The sequence below is a fragment of the Pseudoliparis swirei genome, chromosome 20, assembly GCF_029220125.1.
Source record: "Pseudoliparis swirei isolate HS2019 ecotype Mariana Trench chromosome 20, NWPU_hadal_v1, whole genome shotgun sequence".
Taxonomy (NCBI): Eukaryota; Metazoa; Chordata; class Actinopteri; order Perciformes; family Liparidae; genus Pseudoliparis; species Pseudoliparis swirei.
This window is the reverse complement of record NC_079407.1, coordinates 24,559,147-24,575,194: the sequence shown is the minus strand read 5'-3', so window position 1 is coordinate 24,575,194 and position 16,048 is coordinate 24,559,147. Positions and strand designations below refer to the sequence as shown.

The 16,048-nt window shown below is 41.9% G+C and overlaps 1 protein-coding gene across 1 annotated transcript in view; it reads left to right on the top strand.

The window, feature by feature from the left end:
• drd2a (dopamine receptor D2a) overlaps nucleotides 1-13,038 on the top strand; it is a 68,285-nt gene extending 55,247 nt beyond the window's left edge. The window contains exons 4-8 of the mRNA XM_056441576.1: nucleotides 1,453-1,589; nucleotides 4,685-4,893; nucleotides 10,050-10,136; nucleotides 10,826-11,216; nucleotides 12,058-13,038. Coding sequence (XP_056297551.1) covers nucleotides 1,453-1,589; nucleotides 4,685-4,893; nucleotides 10,050-10,136; nucleotides 10,826-11,216; nucleotides 12,058-12,254 — 1,021 coding nt within the window. The 3' untranslated portion in view covers nucleotides 12,255-13,038. The remainder of the gene's footprint in view (nucleotides 1-1,452; nucleotides 1,590-4,684; nucleotides 4,894-10,049; nucleotides 10,137-10,825; nucleotides 11,217-12,057) is intronic.
• Nucleotides 13,039-16,048: the final 3,010 nt, after the last annotated feature.

Sequence of the window (16,048 nt, the reverse complement as noted above, 5' to 3'; positions counted from 1 at the left end):
CCCAAGGCTTCTTTTTGGTACAGTGTGTTGCACGTTGACAACCAACATTATACATATACCTTTACATGTATTCTTATTCACCGTGTGTGTTTCCATAAAGATACCCAAACCAAAACAGTCTCTGAAAAGCTTCGGCTCAAGTCTTTTAAAACCAAATTGTGCAGAAATCCATGTAAAAAGTGTGTTTCCTGCATCGAGCTCACTAATGAGGTCACCTTGCACGAGGTTAAATGATGAGGTCTTTCCCCACCGCCTTACCCTTCCTCCTCTCCGTGTAAACTGCAGCTCGCAGCACATAGCTGTTTCTAAAGCTGCCGACATCAAACACGTCCTGATCAAAGATGACAGGCCAGATCTCTTGGTTCTACCACTTGCAGGCTTCGTGTTCTCGCCCCTCTTTTAAGCTCAATTCCATTGATGAAGAAAGAGAAGTAGTAAGAGAAAGGGAATGCATTAAATAAATCAAACATGAATAAATGTAAAGGTTTTAAGACTCTCCCTGTTGTCTTGTAAAAAAGGTGTTTTCTTTTTAAAGCTATTTTCCTTTTTTATTCTTTTTTTCTTTTTTATTATAAGACAAAAGAAAATAGATAGACATGACACCTAGAGGACGACAAAACAGTGGACAAAACATAAAGTCAGAGTATTGAAAAATGATGTGTGTGCGTGTGCACGTGCGTGTGTGTGTGAGCTTTTTCTTTAATTTAACCCTCCTGTTACCTTCACATTTACTAACATATTTTACCCTCTGGGTCAATTTGACCCCAGCAATTAAAACCTCCAGAGAATTATTAGAATTAATATTGTTTCCCAAGTTTAAGTGTGAGGTGCTTTATGTTTATTTGTTGACTACCTAAATAGCCCTTTAAATATATAAAAAAGTTGATATTTCTTATATGTTTGACACAGTGAAAAACAGCCTGGGGTCAAATTGACCCCAAAGAACACCGACGTTAAACATTGAATGGGGTCAAATTGACCCGAAAGGTAACAGGAGGGTTAAAGAAACAAATTAAATAGATGAGGGCAGATGTATATGTATGAGCGTATGCATGTATGTGGAATTGAATTGGTTTTCAGGCAAGGGAAAATAAAAATAAAAAGAATTAAGATTAATTGACAAATCAATAAGATGAGTGGTGTAATGTTTGTAAAAACGTAGTGAATGATGACTAGATGTAGTGTGTTGTGTTGGAAATGATAGATGAGGTTAGTTTTTCCATTGAAATACATTACATTTTTCCAGTGTGTGATATTCCTTGATTTCCAATTCATGAGTATTGTTTTCTTGGCGATAGTTTGGGCCACCAGCAGTATTCTGCAGTTCGTTAATTGATGAAATGTCTCCTAGTAAACACAGTGATGGAGATAACGGGACGAGGCAGCCCTTTAGCGCTATTTTCTAACATTGAAATGTTTCTTCTTCTTCTTCTTCTTCTTCCCCCTTCACAGTTACACAGCAGTTGCGATGCCGATGCTGTACAATACCCGCTACAGTTCCAGGAGACGGGTCACAGTCATGATCTCTGTGGTGTGGGTGCTATCTTTCGCCATATCATGCCCCTTATTGTTTGGCCTAAATAACACAGGTAAGAAACTCTGGTCATTCGATTACATTATTCAAATATTTGATATTTAACCCTTGTGTTGCCTTCGGGTCAATTTGACCCGATTCAATGTTTCACCCTCCTGTCGCCTTCGGGTCAATATGACCCGATTCAATGTTTAACCCTCCTGTTACCTTTATATTTACTAACATATTTTACCCTTGAGGTCAATATGACCCCAGCTATTAAAATCTCCAGAAAATTATTAGAATTAATATTGTTTTCCAAGTTTAAGTGTGAGGTACTTTATGTTTGTTTGTTGACTCCCGAAAGAACACCGACATTAAACATTGAATCGGGTCAAATTGACCCGAAGGCGACAGGAGGGTTAAATATTGAATCGGGTCAAAATGACCCGAAGGCAACACAAGGGTTAAGTGTTTCAACATTGAACTTGTTTTCTCCAAGGGAGATTAAAAAAAGGTTCATTACCTTCGCATTGAAAATGCGGAAGGTTATGTTTTGATCGCCGTGTATTTATTTATTTATTTGTATGCGTGTTATTCGCAAAACTCAAAAAGTATTGAACCGAATCACATGAAATTTGGTGGGATGATTGGTTATTATCCGGGGACCATTTGATTAGATTTTGGGATCAATCGGGTCAAAGGTCAAGGTCATGGAAAGGTCAACATCTTTTTTTTTACCATAGCACGATACATTTTTGTCCAATTGGCATGCAACTAATGCCAACATGTTCATAATTCAATGCCCAATCTTGTGATATGCGAAGGTATGCGCTCTACCGAGTGCCCATTCCAGTTTCTAATGGTTTTTTTATGGCGCGTGACAAAATTGGTGGAGAGCAATAGCAGTGCTATACTGTATTATTCATGGGTGCATCCCCACCACGGTGTAGTACAGCATGATCATCGTAGACACATTGTAAAGATGGCTGATGAATTGCCCATGTTTGCATTACCATTGCATGAAGGAATGTCAGCAGGCAGTGCCCATTCACAGCAGAGCAGCAATGTCTTTATATCAGTGAATATAAATTACCCATATCAGCAAGTAATTACATCATGTAACTAGAATGGGCACTCGGTAGAGCGCATACCTTCGCATATCACAAGATCGGGCATTGAATTATGAACATGTTGGCATTAGTTGCATGCCAATTGGATAAAAATGGACCGCGCTATGGTAAAAAGAAGATTTTGACCTTTTTATGACCTTGACCTTTGACCCGATCGATCCCAACATCTAATCAAATGGTCCCCGGATAATAACCAATCATCCCACCAAATTTCATGCGATTCGGTTTAATACTTTTTGACTTATGCGAATAACACGCACGCACACAAATACACGGCGATCAAAACATTACCTTCCGCATTTTCAATGCGAAGGTAACAAGCGACCCATCGCCCCTTTAGGTTGCTTATTACACAAGAGGGCTTTTTACAGAGGATTAGAGTTTCAAGCAGATGAAGGGCTTCTCAGACTTGTTGATGATCGGCTCCTGTGGCTCGGTTCCGGTTTCTTTGAAGCTCCACTCAGACCTTCGAGTGCTTTGATGTCACGTTGATTTTGCCGGAAACTCAGACATTTGGATTCGTGAGCCACAAACCCGCTTTTATGTGAAGAGTGAGCGGACAGAAAACCTGAAAGCAGAGGACCTTGACCAGCAGGAAACGGCTAAAACTGAAGCAGAATTTGTTCATGTGCTTTATAAACACATGTTAAAAGCATGTTAAACTGTGGCAGGATCGCACCTTTATCAGAAGTCGCCACTTTATGACAATTGCCGTTCACAAAACTGAACCTCTACATTTAACCATTAGCATATAGGAGCAGTGGGGTTTTCTAATGCAGTGTCCAGACATTATTGACCTTGTGGTTATGGGACAACCCTCTACCTACTGAGCCACAGCCGCATTATGACTTCCTATTTGTGTAAACAGACTGCATTTCACGCAAAGGTCTTTACAATGTGCCTTCTGTGACTGTGTGTGCGAGGGTGAAGAAAGTGTGTGTGTGCTTGGCTGTAAGCATGTGCAAGGGTGTTTACATTTAGAGGGTGAATTTAAAGGGATTTTTTTTAAAGGGGTATTTGAGCCATTTAGTATGTAACCTTCAAGCGCTAAAAACACTTGATCCTACTTTTCCCATCATGCCTACCACCTGTGTAACACATTTTTTTATTATTATACGGAAATCAAATGTTTATCGTTCAGACTTAGAATATATAATGTTGTCACAGGATGAATATGAGTCTTACTGACGAGTAAATATAATTTAATGTGTAAAATCTGGCTTCCCCTTTAATGGACAACCCGCTATGTCCCATGAGCCACAGAAATCCTGAAGTGTGAAGATAGCAAGTTGTGAACATGAACTGCACAATTACTGTGACATCTACAGTATCCATGACAACTCAGTTGTTAACTAAGTCCGTGTGTTGGCTAATCGGGAGCTGCCCTTTAGGGAGTGAAGTCTACTGGATCTATTTTGGCAAAGAGAGGTGCAGCTCTGCCCTTTTCTGGTGCACCACCATGGGACCTTATTTTCTGAAACAAATATATTTATGGTGGTCAAAAAACAGCAAAATACCTTCTTTTTTTGTTTCATCCCGTTTGAATTGTGCCATAATTTCCCATCTGATATTTGTCAATTTGAACTATAATTGTGCACATCATGAAAGCTGCTTTAGTTGTAAAACTAATAATGTATAAGACTGAGGTGGGGTGAGGTTTGTGATGTGTAGGGAGTTAAAAAGTCATTGCTCAGGGCAAATTTGTCTGGTTTTAAAAATATATCTGCAAAAAAAAGTAACCAGTGCTGCTAGTTTAAAATTGGGGTGATGTTGTTTACCTATACATTTGGCACCAGAAAGAATCGCTGATGTTTTGAGTCAGGGAGGTTGGAAGAAAAAGGATCTTAATGGTGGAAGTGAGTATTTTCAGGAGATTGAAACCAAAGACCAACCATTGATTCTTAGCTGCAAGTTCAGACCAAACAGAGTTCCCCATTTTATTTTTGAATTTTTCCAAGGTAACAGTGACAAAACATTGTAAAACAAAAAAACGTTGGGTTTTGAGGAGTCTTCATTCACCCTTTGCTTATCTCCACAGCTACTCGTGACGAGTCTCTCTGTGTGATCGCCAATCCGGCCTTCGTGGTGTACTCTTCCATAGTGTCCTTCTATGTTCCCTTCATCATCACTCTGCTGGTTTATGTGCAAATTTATGTGGTCCTGAGGAAGCGCAGGAAACGTGTCAACACCAAACCGAAGCAACGCGTCTGTCAGGCTGCCCCGACTGATGTGGCCACTTCGCTGAAGGTGAGCTTGCTGTACGGCTGCTTTTTATCACAATTTAAAAATGAACTAAGATTAATTTAGTTTATTGTACAAGTATATCGATATAGATCTCTACTTTGCATTTTTAGAGACATTTCTTTTCCGACATGTGTGGGGAAAAAAACAGTGTTCTGTTTACAGTTTTGTAAAGAAACAAATGACCTCAATCAACAATCTTCAGCAAACCAACTGGTAGACTATGGTAGGGCGATGTTCACTTCTTAGTCTATAGTATGGGTGGTTGGGTAAACGCATGCTCATGATTGTAGGAGAGCCGTCGCCATCTTGGCTTTTTGCAACCAGTGAACGTAAGTGACCACATTTGGACTGGGGAGTTGTGACAGAGCAGTGGTCCCCAAACTACCGGGCCGCGGACGGTACCGGTTCGTCGTCTTTTGTGCCAGGCCACACAAAAAGAATGAATTAACTTTTTATTATTTTTTTATTATCACGGCCTGAAAGATGTTTTATTTTGAAAAATGACCAGATACATCCATCAGCGCATCTGTGCCTCTCGACACATGTCAAGACACTCGTCTTGGTCATGTGATTAGTTAGCCCAAAAATGAAGCCCACAAGCGAGTCAAAATTTGTAAAAAACGAATGTCTTTGGAGAGCTTTGGCAAGGGGAAAAGGCCCAAATGACGAGACAGAAGAAGAGCTATCAACTTCCAAGAAGGAGAAAGCTGCATTTAAAAGACAATAACAAACCTCTCTACATAGGCACAGCTGCGTCTTATTCCACTTGAACATCTCGAGCCGACATCAGTATTCTGGTCATCTTCGTCCCAGCTGTCAGTCCATTTTTCTCCTTGTGAGTTTCCGGCTCTAGCTACCCCGTTTACTTTCTACTTTCCTGCCATCCAGTGTCAATCCTCGGGTCCCACCTGTGCGAAGAGCTCTTCCCATTCATTCCACGGGGATCAGCAGGGAAGTATGACGACCCTGTGTTGAGCCTGGAGTGTCACACAGCCGATCCAGCTTGACAGCCTGCCAGCTGGGAACCCCGCAGAGACACTTTCCGGCTTGGATCCAGGCGGAGCTCGTGCCTCCGCTTGACGGAACTGTTTTGCCGCTGGCTTCGTTTTCCGCTTCGAGGGATAGAGGATGTAGGATCAGAAGGATGGTGCAAGGATTCCACAATCCAGACCTTCCTCCCAATAACAAATGACGGGGACAGCGCAACCAATCTGTGAGTCGTTTGTCCCGTCACCTTTCCACAGAGGCATGAGGGGATGTAGAGGTTTCCTACTACAGCCAACGTTTGTGTTCAATCAACAGCGTGTGCATCCGACAGTTCTAAGATTGCCTATCTGACCAGGTTGTTACATGGCCGTGTTTTCGATTGGGTCAAGGCCTAGTGTTTTAGAGTTTTCGACCATTCCTCGATTCTCAGGACGCTGTTCAACATCTTCTCCGCCTCCGTCAAGGCTCTGCTAGCCCGACTGATCATTCAATTGACTTTCGGATCCTGGCCGCAGAGTCCAGTTGGGAGGAGAGGGCGCCGATGGAGGTCTACCCCAGCAGCCTTTTGGAGACATTAAAAGACGAGCTTGCCGTTCTGGAGGAGGCCAAGACACTGGAGGACCTGATCGCTCTCACCATCCGACTGGATAATCGACTGTGGGAACGTCGGAGAGAGCAGAGTTACAGGTTCTCTGCACCGTTTCATCAGCCCTTGATCACTTCCGGTCGCCGGTCTCTAGTTCCTCCTCGCCGCAGTCCATGCCACAAGCACACGTCCCTTCAATTCAATTCAATTCAGTATTTGTATAGCCCAATTTCACAAATTACTAATTTGTCTTGGAGTGCTTTACAATCTGTACACATAGACATCCCTGCCCCAAAACCTCACATCGGATCAGGAAAAACTCCCAAATAACCCTTCAGGGGGAAAAAAAGACAAGAGCCGCCAGTTTGTGTTTGTGGTGGACGCCTCCGACACCGGAGCAGGAGCAGTGTTATCACAACGCTCAACCACTGACTCTAGGCTGCACCCGTGCACCATTTTCTTTCTTTCTTTGCCTTTCCCCGGCCGAGCAGTACTATGATGTGGGCAACCGGGAGTTACTGGCCGTCATGCTGGCTCTGGAGGAGTGGAGACATTGGTTTGAGGGGTCAAGCCCATTGGGCTCTGTTTTTTGCCCGTTTCAACTTCACTATCATCTACCACCCAGGAATTAAGAACATCAAGTCCGACGCCCTCTCATCGGTTTTCCCCGGACGAGGTAGACCCAACTCTAGACAAGAATGTTTTAGGATTGATCACCTGTGAGATAAAGTCTGCAGTACCTCAGCAGACCCAGCCGGATCCAGGAGGTGGTCCTCCAAGGCGCCTGTTTGTTCCCCTTTCCGTCCTACAATGGGCCCATGACTCCTGATTCTCCGGCCACCCTGGGATAAGACAACCTATTAAGTGGCTCCGGCGATCCTTCTGGTGGCCATCTCTGGACACTGACACCCGAGCTTACCACCTAGCCTGTACCTCCTGTGTGCATCACAAGGCCTCGCACAGACACCTTGTTGGACTTTTACGTCCTTTGCCTGTCCCACACAGACCGTAGTCACATATAGCCCTGGACTTTATCACTGGATTTCCTCCCTCCGAGAACAATACGATCATCCTGACCTTCGTGGACCATTTTACCAAGGCGGCTCATGGGCATCAAGGAGGTGAATCTATCTTCCCAGAAGAAGATGGATTCACTGATTAAGAGATCAAAGACCTGTCACAGAAAAGGGCAACGTCCGTCTTCCCTATTCACGTTGACTGGTTCCCAAGAGGACAGGGAATCTCAGGCCCGTGTTGGATCTTTGCAACCTACATTTAATCTCCTGATCTTCTGCGCCTTTAGAGGTGGTTTGTCAGCCTTTGTTTGGAGACAAGGAAGCCAAGCTCGATTGGTTGGTTGGTTGGTTACCATTGGCCCCTGGCTAACGGGTTGGGGAGGGAACTGCCTTAGAAGAGTGATCATTCTGGGAGCTCCAAGCTGCTGAATGATACACAGAAGTGATGCCAATGATGGCGGCTCAGCCCTGGACCTTCCCTCAGTTCTGAGAGGGTCAGGAGGCAGGGTAAATAGGCATGCTGCCCACATCCTCTCCAGGCTTGGCTCCTGATAAGAACAGGCTGAAGAGGACTGATCTGTCTGCTCAAATTTTGCACACCATCCAAGTGGTTAGAGCGAGATGCATCATTACCTGTTACAATGCAAAGTGGTCGGCACTGGTTCGATTAAAGGAGGCTACATCCCCTGTTCTGTGTAGTGGGGTCTCTTCTCTATTTTTCACATTGTGTGGTCGAAAGAGAGTTGTCTTAGGCCGCTGTTATGTGTAACATATGTATTGCAAGTGTACGCAATAGACATTCAGGTGTACGCAATAGACACGCTCAAGGCAGAGGGTTTAGCAGAGGAGGAGGTGATGCTTGCCTTCTCCACGCAGGGTAACTGCTATTGTTGCTTGAGGCCTCGGTGAATTCATGGTCCCTTTTGCTCCTCTCTGCAAGCGTAATTTAAAGACCGATCCAAGAAATGCCTGGGTCAAGAAAAGATGTGGAGAATTCATGAGTTGGGAAAAGAAAACTGATGAAGGAATACAAAAAGCACAACTAAAACATGACCCCAAGAAAAGTATTATTCTTATGCATGGCGATATAAAATGATTCTTTTATGAGAGGCTGCTTCACCCGTGGTGTTCAAAGGAGAGAAACCGGAGTTCCTTCCTTCATGTCACACTTAACGATCAACACTGCTTCAGTAGAAACTTAAAATGCACTCATGTACAACATCAATGAAACTGTCCAACAGCAATATTTAATTTGTGCAATAAAATTGATTAAACGATTTGGTTCTATTTAGTTTTTGAACAGTTTAATAATCTATCATTGGCCTGACTGAGGCTTTTCGTTATTGAGAATGATAATTACTTCATTGATATTAGTTCATTACTGTGCAAATAAGGTACCACCAGTCTGTCCTCCCTGCTGCTGTCAGGCTGCACAACCAGCTGAGCTCCAAATAGAACACAAAAAACCCTTTAAAAAAATATATATACATATTTGTTCTTACTGTGTATATATATATATATATATATATGTTTACTATATATTTCTCCTTTTTTTCTATTACTGTTTTACTGTTTACATTATATTTCTTACGAGGCTTCTTGTGTTGCTGTAATCCTGTAAATGTCCCCACTCCGGGACAGGATTCTCTTATCTTATCTTAAGAAAAGAAAGCATCGAAGCACGTGCTTTGCATTTATTGAATTCAAACAGCTCTTATCATGGTGGCCACTTGGATTTGTTCAGGAACCTTCCGGGGCTAAAATGACTTTTTGACCGCACTCTTTGTAGCTCCAGTTTTATATGCACAGGAGAGAGCCGTACACCAAGGGGCCCCTTGCAGTTTTTACAGCCATCGCTGACGAGAGTGTAGGTCAGCAGAGGGTGTAGGTCAGCAGAGGTTAGACACGCTGTAATGGGAAAGCTACGCTGGTTGAACCCATTGAGTCCAGTGGAGGACTGTGTTCATAGAAATAGGGTTCCATCCAGGAGACTTTTATTAATCTCAATGGTACATTTATTGGCAGGTTTTCAATGTTGAAAGCCGTCAAACATCTTGAATCATGGACCTCTAATGACCTGCATTTCTGATTATTGATTTTACTGACAAAGTGCAGCTCAATTTGCTGTGCACAGGAAGTCAAGTCATAATTTTCATGCAGTGCACAGCAATACTCATGTCCATGCAAGGCATCACACTGTGTGTGTGTGTGTGTTTGTTAAAAAAGAGGACAGGGAGAGATTTAATCACGGACATGGGAGTTTAAAGGGAATATAGAATACACATTATTTTCCAAATGTAATCCGTGAAGAGGGTTGTATGGCAGCATATTGATTGATCGTGTTCAGAATATTTATGGAGATAGAGAAGAGAATTTAAATCAAGTTTCACTTGTACTTTCAGTTGAAGCTGCAGATCAGATTCTTGCTTACGACCACCTTTCTTGACAGAACTCGATACAGCCTCATATGAGCCAGTCGGCCTCTGGACCTGTGCTTGGACAGCCCTTTGGTCCGTTGTGCTTTAACATGGCAAAGTCTCCTCACCTGACACAGCTGTTTTTCTTTTCAGGATAAGTGCACTCATCCAGAGGATGTGAGGTTATGCACCATGATTGTTAAATCGAATGGGAGTCTTCCTGTCAACAAGAAGAAAGTGGTGTGTGCCTTTATCCTTTTCATTACTGCTTTTTTTTTTCCCTAAGAAATTTGAATTGTTGGAAACAATTTTGTTCTTACAGAAACAGATTTATTACGGTGTCCCTTTGAAGTTGTACTCAAGAGAAAGTGTGTGGGAACATAGTGAAATAATAATTCAAATTGGTGAAGGTTAATACCATTGGCAGATTTAAATAACAATGTCATTTTGCTAGGTAATTAATGTCAAGATGGCGGTGTCAAACGTCATACTTCTGATCAAACACGGGAAGTTCCTTCAGAATAAAACTTCATATTTTGCCTTCAGAATAAAAGCCACATCTCGGGTTTCACCCGCAGCCATTCTAACTATCATCTCTCAACAACAAAATCTCATTCATTCTCATGCATCATACAAATTATTTGCTCCTCCTATGCTTTACAATACATTCCTCCAGGATATTCCTCATAATATCCCAATCATCACATCTTTCTTTATGTATGAATTTAAAAAATAGACTTTCTTATTTACATGTGCAAGTATATATAACATCCACTACAACTCTATAACAGCAAACCAAAATTAAAGACTAAAAGCGTGATCTTTTGTTATATGTTCATTAACTGTCATTTTAAACGCCGCCCGTTACCTGAATTATAAATGACCCTATGAATCCTTGTTTTTTTCTGCTCCTCCACTTTGTTGCCTAGATATTCATTAAAGATGACGTTCACGAGGGAGAAGATCTGGAGCTGGATGAGCTGAACAACAGTGGAAGCAGCCCGAAGCAACAGAAGCAGCAGCCACAGTGTGCTCTCGAAGACACTCGGGCCTCCAGCCACCAGCAACTCACACCCAACAAGACCAACGCGAGCCCCACCTCCACACCTCCCACGCCCCACGAGGAAGTCCAGAAAGCAGAAAGGAATGGAGATCCGACCAAGGAGGCCCTGGTGGATCCAGCGCCCGTTGTTGCCAAAGCCTTCCAGACGCAGGCCTTACCCAATGGCAAGACTCAGACCTCTGTGAAAACCATGAGCAAGAGAAAGATCTCCCAGCAGAAGGAGAAGAAGGCCACTCAGATGTTAGCCATCGTCCTCGGTAAGTAGATTCACTTGTCACTGAATGTTGTATTAATAATGCACAATCAGGGATATTAGAGTCAAAATGAAATGTGGTTTGTGTGAATATTCACCTCAAAGTGGAACTGACAACATCATCAAATAATTCATGTGTTTTTGTTTTTATCTTTGCACATGCAAAAATAACATCACGACATTAAATTGAGGGACTCTCCAAATGCATTAATGAAACTAGAACGGGCACTCGGTAGAGCGCATACCTTCGCATATCACAAGATTGGGCATTGAATTATGAACATGTTGGCATTAGTTGCATGCCAATTGGATATAAATTGACCGCGCTATGGTAAAAAGAAGATGTTGACCTTTTCATGACCTTGACCATGACCTTTGACCCGCACAATCCCAAAATCTAATCAAATGGTCCCCGGATAATAACCAATCATCCCACCAAATTTCATGCGATTCGGTTTAATACTTTTTTACTTATGCGAATAACACGCATACAAATAAAGAAATAAATAAATACACGGCGATCAAAACATTACCTCACGCATTTTCAATGCGAAGGTAAATATATTGTTTTCTCTTCTAATTTATCACAAATTAATCCTGCAATATGCCTTCTTTGATCTGAACTGCTTCTGTGTTTTCGATATTCATCTCAATTTAGCTTAATTAGACATAAAGCGAAGCTTTAAAACAAGGGCAGCGATGCAACCAAAATAAATTGTTCTTATACGTGTTCACTCGGCACTGCCACGACGTATATTGGCGTCCAGTCTTAAGAGCCTGCTTCTTCTCCACTTTTCTGAGTTCTCTCTTTCATATATTTCCTTTTTGTTCTTGTATTTCCTCAGGAGTATTCATCATATGCTGGCTGCCGTTTTTCATTACGCATATCTTGAACACCCACTGCACAACTTGCAAGGTTCCCGCCGAATTGTATAATGCTTTCACTTGGCTGGGCTACGTGAATAGTGCCATAAACCCCATCATTTACACCACCTTTAACGTCGAGTTCAGGAAGGCATTCATTAAGATCTTGCACTGCTAAACTGCAACTTTGCTTTGTCAGATCAGACTGAGGGGAAGAGCGTTAAATAAAGAGGTCTGGAAAATACCTCATCCTGTTCAGGAAAACTCACCACAGGGGGGAAAACTACGTTAATTGCTTTTTAAGAAGTGATGGAGCTGAGTGACTGGGAAAAAACTGACAGTGTCTTTTATTCAAAGGCATGTTGGCTCTCTATGTGAATTGTTTGTGGAGTCCCGTTCTCCAAAAATCACTGAATGTAAAACAAAAAATGTCTGTAACAAATGATCTGTTTCATAGAGAAAAATAAAAGATGTAAAAATCATTGTATTTGTCACATAAGGATCCATCTGTGTATACCACACACATACAAGTTGCAAACTGCTATTTAATGTGTGTATGTACTTTACATTATGATGATGGGAATTTTTTTCTGCAAATCTTATAGATATCAAGTCAGTGTTCATTGCAGTGTTAAAACTGATTCGTGAGCTCTTATTCTGAAAACCACTGATAGGAATGTGTGTTAAAGACAAGAGGCGATGTACTTGCTGTATAATGTGGCTATATTAATATCCACACATTGTGCAATTTTATGAATTAAAAAATTGCATTATTATTATTATTATTTGCTGTATACATCATTTTTATTGAAACATTAACTGTGATTATATGCCTGCGATGGGAGAGTGATGCATGCTACACTGCTCCTCTACTTGACTTCTCATGAAATGTATGTTTAACATAAAGTTACAAAAGATGTCCAATAAATGAAGTTATGAGACACTGTAAAGTGCCACATGGATATCAGTGTGTTGCTGTGTGTGTATACAGATACACCTGTACACGACTTGACATTGGTCTGCGGCCTCTTTTCTTATTCCCAGGAGTGGTTTGCAGTTTGAGTAATGGTGTTTACTCCGAGTAACTCTGAGTTTTTCCGAGTCAAACTAATGACCTGTACTGTATGTGGACTTTGCAGCTTCCAGATATAATCATGTGGATGTGTGCAACCCCTGAAGCAGCTCCTGGGGGCATTTTGCTGGGTAAGAATGAGGTGAAACTGAACTGAAATAGCACATTTACGGCATTACATCTTTGTGTTGTTTTTGGGGGTGACAAGTCCTGTATTCTATTTAATTTCAACGGCAAAGAGATTAGGCCAGGAGTGTCTTTAGGCCTATTTAAGCTGGGCTTCAAAACGTGATTATCTGTAGTTCTTAACGATTGTTACCCGCTTACATTTAGGTTTGCTCGATGAAAGGGAAGAACTCTCCAGTGAGCGAGAGTATGAACGAGCAAATTCTAAATACAAGAAATAACTATCGACATCTCTCTATTCTTTGCATTAATAGATATTATTATTAGATATTCCATTGTATGGTATATTTGACACTGCACTAGTTCATGTTTATCTCAGTGGTAATTCTATTCGGTTTATTTTATTTTGGTAATGTTCAAATGAGCATCAAATATCAGTATGAGCCTGAAATGCTGTCTCTTGTGTTATCATACACCGAATGCAGCAACACTACAGAGCAGCATCACTTTCTGAACCAATCTATGAACTGGAAACAATGGATATCCGCCAAAAAAATGCACCATACCCAGGGGCGCCGCTCCCCTTGGGGCTTAGCCCCCCCTTTTCTTTGAATCCTACAAACGCCCCTGCATTAAGCCTCATTCACCAATATCTTCCTACGTTTTGTTCTGAAGAAAGATCCGCAGTAAAAGTCCACGTATGATCCACTGTTTTGTTAAAACGGCAGAATTATTTGTAACGATGAATCCCGTTGTCTTTGTAAAATGAAGGCATGAGCCAGATCGTTCTAACTACCTATCGGTAAACACCCTGCCAAATCATGACACTGAAAGGCTGTTTGTGTTACACACTGAAGGAGGGCAATCTCCATTGATTTGATTGTTCTCTGTAAACACACCAAGACAGTCTCACATTAATAGCTGCGTCACATATTGACTCTCTGTGTTATGCTAGGCTAACTGGCTTGTTTTCGACAACAATTACATTCATTGTGAACAGACCACCTACAACTATACATCCTCACACACTACTGTTTATATCTGTCACGGGACACGACATGTAACTATATAATCCTACGTGGAACAAGGTAATTATCAAGCCAGGTTACTGACGCTACAATGGCGCTAAAACGCTAGCACGCGATTAGCATCCTTTAGCTAACGGCGTTAGCCGTCAGAAAATAAGGACGGTGTGGGCAAGGTACTAACACAATATAATACTATAACAATTCTGACAACAATATTGTCCCATGTCCAGGGCGCCACATATGCACACACAGACATTGTGATTTATTCTTTCCAAAGACACTACAATACAGAATGATTCCCTTAAAAAAATTATACAAATGGTAAACATTAACTTTATAACATAAAGAAAAGGTAAAACATGTCAAGTCCAAATGGTTCAAGCAGCTGAATCAGGTGGATGTCTTGGAAGTTCCTCCAATTGGGAGCTAAATATACAATTTTAATTGACACATTTTGGTATAAATTGGTTGAATTGATCATCTGTGACTTTTTCCCCTGTAATTGTGCTTTTAGTGATATTCTTCTATAAAACATTTTTTTATTATATAACTTTTTTGTGTACTGTTCACTTTTTTGGAAGTTCCTTATGTAAACACATATTGAAAAGATATTTTGAAACACATTTAAGGATAATTCTTTAAATTAAATGTGTAATTCAGCTTTAAGAGTCAGAGTCAGAGCACACTGTCAGTGGATGGACGCCTTGGCCAAAGTAGTGGCTGTGAATTGCATTCGTTCACAAGTGGTTTACATCACTGACACATAGTCACTCAAGCATAACATTGCATTGCATCATTTTTGTATCTAAATACTTAATACAGCGGGGCAAGAGCAAGCAACAACACCATGCTATTGAAGGTTATGTGATGCTCTTAACCAGTGGTCCCCAAACTACGGCCCGCGGGCCGGATTCGACCTATCGATCGGCGTATTGAGCACCCCTGCATTCAAGCATTAAATAGCCGAGAGTTTTTTTCAGCGTGAGAAATACGATGTGTGGCGGGAGTGCGTGAGTTAAGACCGAAATGCGTGAGTCTCACGCTCAATGTGTGAGACTTGAGAGCCCTGCTGCACGGTGTTTCGATACTAACAAAGTACCCGTACGTTAAAAACGATGTGATTTCGCATATTTTTAGTATCGATACTTCATTAAAAGAGCGCACGATCAGAGCTCACGCGCTGCTCCGCTCCGTTAAATGCTGTCTGCACGAGCAGCGCTCACAGCGAGTGGCGCGCGCATCGCTCAGCCGTGATGCGCGCACACAGGTGAGCACACTCTCACCTCTCACTAGCACCCCCCGGCTGGCCCTCCAGCAGACAAGGGAAACGTTATGTGGCACTCTCAGGAAAAAGTTTGGGGACCCCTGCTCTTAACAATCACAGAGTCCAACCCCAGTGACGAAAATGACAATGAAAAGTTCTCACTTTTATTGAAGCGATGTCACTCGTCCTGCTGCTGCAGAGAAGATTCTCAGGAAAAGCAGACTTGATTGTGGTGTTGTGTATGAATAGAAATAAATGTGTTCACATTGACGAATTGAGGTCAGAAGACGTAACAGTGTTTCTCCAATCGGACAGCAGCAAATGACTACGGAGCCAAACCAGTCTCACTTCCAAACCGTCATTTTAATGCTTATGTTGATGTTGGAGGAACACACCACCTGGATGGCTCTGACTGAAAGAAACAGCGGTAGACTTCTACTTTACATCAATAAGCGTTTTATTCAGAAATCAGGATACAAGTA